Source organism: Chaetura pelagica, unplaced genomic scaffold (genome assembly GCF_000747805.2).
Source record: "Chaetura pelagica isolate M959 unplaced genomic scaffold, ChaPel_1.0 scaffold376, whole genome shotgun sequence".
Taxonomy (NCBI): Eukaryota; Metazoa; Chordata; class Aves; order Apodiformes; family Apodidae; genus Chaetura; species Chaetura pelagica.
In genome coordinates this window covers 137,817-143,658 of record NW_009953503.1, presented here as the reverse complement: position 1 = coordinate 143,658, position 5,842 = coordinate 137,817, and the positions used below count along the sequence as shown (strand labels likewise).

At 42.5% G+C, this 5,842-nt stretch overlaps 1 protein-coding gene across 1 annotated transcript in view; it reads right to left on the bottom strand.

The window, feature by feature from the left end:
• LOC104390260 (ubiquinol-cytochrome-c reductase complex assembly factor 1) overlaps nucleotides 1–5,842 on the bottom strand; it is a 47,223-nt gene that overhangs the window by 3,835 nt on the left and 37,546 nt on the right. Inside the window, exon 8 of the mRNA XM_009999364.1 lies at nucleotides 1,216–1,293. Within this exon, the coding sequence (XP_009997666.1) occupies nucleotides 1,216–1,293 (78 nt within the window). The remainder of the gene's footprint in view (nucleotides 1–1,215; nucleotides 1,294–5,842) is intronic.

Here is a 5,842-nt window from a genome sequence, read left to right as displayed (position 1 = left end):
TTAAAATAATTTACAGAGCAGCCTATAACAAGAATCCTGGCCAGTTAATTTGGAAAAATACCTGGGTGAGTGTATTCCTAATGCAGGAGCTGATAATTGCATTTCTGTGTTATGAAATCTTCACCATAAAAATTCTGGCCATGCAGGGAAGACAGAACCACCTCACAGACTTGTGAGAAGCCCATGACATTTGGAAAAGAAAAATTAAAGGATATTTAATACAATGTTGTAGAAATGTAGTCAGGACTTTGCTATTTTGCTTTGCTTCTCTATTTTTTCATTGTAAATGAGAAGGGGAGAGCTCCTCATCATCAAGAACTATCTAGATTTTTCCAGTTAAATCTAATATTAAATTTGGCTTCTATGAGAATCACATCCATGAGTGCTTTTTTGTCTAAATTCTCTCTCATTTTTATTGTCTTTTTAGCTTACGTGGTGTTACCACCATAGTCTCATAACTCCTGTGTTCTGCTGGCACATTTGCCAAAGGCAAGAGAGGACGTTAAAATATTCAGCTAAAACTGAAAAAGGTCAACATTTGGCTTTAATTTAACTAGATATTTTGTTTCCAAAAAGAGTGTCAACAAAAAGAGAAAAGAAAAAAGACAGACTGACACAGGCAGACACATCCTGGCTACACTTAAAACTAGATTAAAGACTTGCACGTATAACAAGTGTCCACAATTCCATGAAGTTTACATTTTTAAGTTATTAATAATGCAAATCACTGCAAAAAATAATACCACCAACATCTGAGGGGCAACACCTACCAGAGCAAAAAGAATCACTACTAAAGCAGATGATGTCATTGTATTTTCTTCTAGAAAGTCCTGCAGACACCTGTGCACAGGGGAGCTTTTGCCTGCCCATATTAATTAGATAGTTCCTGTAAATACTCTCTTTGATTTCAAAGTATAGCTGAGTACAATGGCAGTCAGAGGGAGTAAAGGATTTATTGATGGTCAAGAAGTACAAAGAACAACCCTCCTTCCATGTCTCATGGTTTTACATCAATATGTTGTGTGCTTTCTTTTTTCTTAGCAGCACTTCAACCCCAGGCACAAGATGATCACAGGAGGTCAGAACTCTGCTTCCATGACATAACATGTCTCCAAAGAGATGTACAGCAAAGGTTTCACTCATCTGGAGTATTCTGTGTTCATTAATTCAATGGTCTATTTGTTCTTGCATGTTGTCTGAAAACACCCTTCTTACCTCATCATATCCAAACAGAGCTGCATAGAAGTTTTCTACCATGGTTCTCATGTCTTCCTTTAGGACAACAGAATTAATCTGAAAAATAAACCAGAAAATGATCTGTACAGGCTCTGAGGAGGAAGTGATGAGAAAACATCATCAGTTTCACACTCAGCAGGCAAAACAGAAACGGTGCCCAAAAGGGTTGGATTTGGCTGGAATGATGTCAGTGCAGTCAGACATTTCAGAACAACAGGTAACACAGCTCTGTCAACCCTGTGCACAACTGAGTGTTACTCAAACAGGTGAGTGGCAGAAGAATCCTCAGCCAAGAACTCTGCCATTCAGCTCCACGAGTGGAGAAACAGCAGAGCTGGGGAAGGGGTGAGGGCAAAGCTGTCCTCTCTGTGGCAGCCCAGGCCAAGACAATGATGACTCCTCTGCATTTTAACTATGAAGCAGGTTCTCCAGGCCTTGGCTCACACAGGTCTTTTAGAACCTTGGAGGTTTTTCAACTTTTTTTTTTGTACAGCATGGACTCCAGAGCTGGAGGTGCCATTGCAGTAAAGGTTCTGTGATGCTAAAGATAGAGGCACCATCCCTACCAACACTCCTCACTTACTTGTCAATGTTGACTTTCTCAGGAATCACACAAATTCTCACTAGAAGCTCAGACTTACTCTGTTTTGACTATGACTAAGAGCTTGCGATGATCCAGCTACTTCCCCCTATGCTGTAAGTGTGACTCAGTCCAAGTTCCACTCTGACATTTAACTAAATTTAACAGTTGGTTAAATATTTGCTGGTTTGGCTGAAGCCACCCATTGGCTTGTAGAACTGACCTCATGTGAGCTCAAGACAGAACCAAAAGGATCAGCTGCTAGGTCCAGAGCAGTGGCTGGGATACCTCATACAATAGTCAGAGTTGGAAGGGACCTCTAGAGATCACCTAGCCCAACTCCCACCCCAGTAAAGCAGGGTTGCCTGGAATACTTTACCCACAGCTGCATCCAGGGGGTTTTCAATGTCTCCAGAGATGGAGACTCCACAGCCTCCCTGGGCAGCCTGTCCCAGTGCTCTGTCAACTTCACTGTAAATAAGTTTTTCCTTGTATTTCCATGGTACTTCCCATGTTCCAGCTTGTGCCTGTTGTCCCTTGCCCTGTCCCTGGGAACTACTGAACAGTCTGGCTCCATCCTCCTTTCATGCACCACATGCATCTCCCTCACCCAAATTCTTTATTCCTTTTGTCTGTACATTTATTTCTTTCAACAAAATGATGTAAAAAACAGCCCCTGTCCTGAGGGCTAAGCTGCACTTGTTGGTAGATATTAGTCTTTCTATTGGCCCTCACAAGAGCTCCAAGAGACACAAGGCTTGTCTTTTCCACAGCTCTGGCACAGAACATCAGTGTCAGTAACAGGAATAACTCTCTTCACACCTGCACACCAGCACCACACTCGTGTACCAGGCTGCATCCTGGAGACAGGCTTCACAAAAAGAAAGTGCAAAGAGGATTGCAGAGTGGGATGTCAGTTCTGGCAGGGAATAAGCCCTGCTGCCTTTGATGTACAGCTCATGCCAGGCTAAAGAAAAGCTGTGAGAACTCACAGCTAAAATCTTCACACTCGTGACAGTGTGAACCCCACGTCCTGAGGGCTTTCGTAGCATCCTTAAGAGTACTCACCTTGGTGATGATGCAAGAGCTTTTCTATCAAAATATGAATTGGCTTTTGTCACTCTAGCAAATCCCAGTTCAAATATTCTTCCATTAACCCATTATCTTTTTTCATGTGTTGATTTTTATAGAAATGCATACAGGGCAAACACCAGGAAAATTCCTTTTATGTCAGTTACTCTTATTTTTCCATTAATATAAACTATTAAAATTCATGCAGATATTTTATAGGCTATCAAGATTTGGAGACTGGTTATTACTGAATGTTTAAAAAAAGAACTAAACATAAGAAATCAGAGGGTTAAATGATGACTGCAACTTCTGTAATGACTTAATTAAATTTTTATTGAGTACATAAACTATGATGTCATTTCTACCCAACCATGCTCAAACTTTCTGTGCATGTCAGAGATCGTGGTTTTTCTCAATAGAACATACTTCTAAATAAGCTGCACTTCTACAGCTCTAATAAGGGGGAGCAGGTCTCATGTAACACACTCAATAAATTATCCTTCCATTTTAAACAAACAAATTCCATGAGTTATTATATATTTGCCACGCACTTTTTATGACATAATAAAAATGTTACCTCAAGGATTACTTAACACATACTACAAATGTTACAGCAGGCAACTGCAAGGGGCAAAGAAAACAAATAGCCCCATTACAGAGACAAGTCCTGGACTATACATCCCTAGGGAAGCAGCTTTCTATACTAAAAACAAAGAGCAGCAGCTTTAAGTTAGCAAGAAACAGACTGATGAAGGAGATAACCAAGTTAAACAAACACAGCAATAAATACATCTTAGAAGACAAGCAGTTTAAAATATAAAATATGACTTTGGGGATGGAGCAGTATCTTAGGCAATAAAATAACATGTAAAGGAATATTGCAGTTTCTGAAGAATACAACCAGCACTGGTTTAGTACAAACACTGTAGGGAAAAGATCCTTTATAAAACAAGAAACTTGTGTCAATCCAAATCAGGATTTGTTGGAAACGCTTCCTCGTTTTAAAGTTTGCACACAAGTCCCTTCCAACTCAAACCACTCCATGATTCTAGCATGTTCTTACCACTGGCAAGTTTCATGACCTGGTTGGTCATGATTCTGTTCACTCTTCCACAGGAAGAAGAAAAACTGCTGGACAATTCCAAGAGAGTAATTGCTAGTAAGAAGAAAAAACAACATCTGTAACATCTGGAGCTATTTTAGGGCTTTAGCCACTTTGCCTTCTTTGGACCAGCCCCTTGCAGAGCTGTGACCAGGATAATTTTACATCCCATCGACTAAACTGACACACAGAACTATCTCAGCCCAAAACAAGGGACACATTTTTGGTCCATCTCTCACATTTACAAGACCTAGACAAAAAGGAAATGTACAACTAATGAATCTTCTTACTACCCATCACAGCTTTTCAGTGCAGACCCCAAGCCCCCCACGTTCTGTCTCCAAGGCAGCAAGCACCTCCTGCACTGTCACTGCTCAACAGCCACTGAGGCTTTACTGCTCCATCAGCCAATTCACACCAAGTCCCAGTTTAGGTTTTGGATTCTAACAGAATTTCTAGGAAAGCAAGCACACAGCTTTATTGTATATGCTGGACATGTATGAAAATGGGAGGTGATTCTCCCCTGCTACCCTGCTCTTGTGGGACCCCACCTGGAATACTGTGTCCAGTTCTGGAGCACCCAACATAAGAAGGACATGGAGCTTCTTGAGGTAGTCCAGAGGAGGGTGACAAAAATAATCAGAGGGCTGGAGCAGCTCCCCTATGAAAACAGGCTGAGGAAGTGGGGTTGTTCAGCCTGGAGGCTCCGAGGTGACCTTATAGCAGCTTTCCAACACTTGAAGGGGGCTACAAGAAAGCTGGGGCAGGACTTTTTGCATGGGCATGTAGCATGAAGACAAGGGGCTATGGCTTAAAACTTGAAGAGGGGAGATTTAGATTAGATATTAGGAGGAAATTCTTTACTATGAGGGTGGTGAGGCATTGGAACAGGTTGCCCATGGAGGTCACGGAAGCCCCATCCTGGCAGTGTTCAAGGCCAGGCTGGATGAGGCTCTAAGCAACCTTATCTAGTGGGAGGTGGCCCTGCCTGTGCAGGCGGGTTGGATCTATATGATCTTTAAGGTCCCTTCCAACCCAAACCTTTCTATTATTCTTTGCTACCTTCTGAATAGGTCCAGATTTTAAAGTGAGAGCTGCCATAGGATCAGTCCATATTCATGCCTTATGTTGGATGGAGACCATTCTTTCCTAAGGGATCTCCTCCTCAGCCCCACCTGCCACACTTTGGTCTACACTGCAGAGGAGTCTCAGTGTGCACAAACTGGAAAAGCTGCTCCAGCTCCAACATCCCCTGCCTGCTGAGAGGCACAGAGCCCATGGGGTCAGCCTGGAACCAGAGCAGGGTCAGGATCAGCCCCAAGGAGCAGGGATGCTGGATCATCAACTGTTGCACTCAACAAATGTGCTCCTGTCAGAGCCCACTAAGTGCTGGTGCAGACACAGCTGTGATGTCCACGGGCCAGACTATTTGAGAGCACTTTAACAGGAGGTTCTCTCTGTTAGGGCTCTTGCCAGCACGTGTTGCACCCTTAGGCTACTTGAACACATTAATCCATCCATAGACTATAAAGCCAGAAGGGACACTTCTAACTGCACCTTAAGTGCTAGTCATGGAATTTCATGCAGCAATTCCTCTCTTTAGGCCTTAAGTTATGGTTGAACTAGATTTTTTTATGAAGAGATGTCAGCCAGAAGAAATGGTTAGATCATAGAACTTGACCCTCTGCATATCACAGGCCATTACACTTCCCCGAGTTCCCTCTGTACTCAGCTCAGTAAGTTGTGTTTGGCTAAGGCCTATCACCCTCACAGCTGAACATGTGTATCTCATTTCATATTTGAATTTTCTGGCTGAAGTTTCCACCTCCTCATTCTCATTATGCCATTCCTGC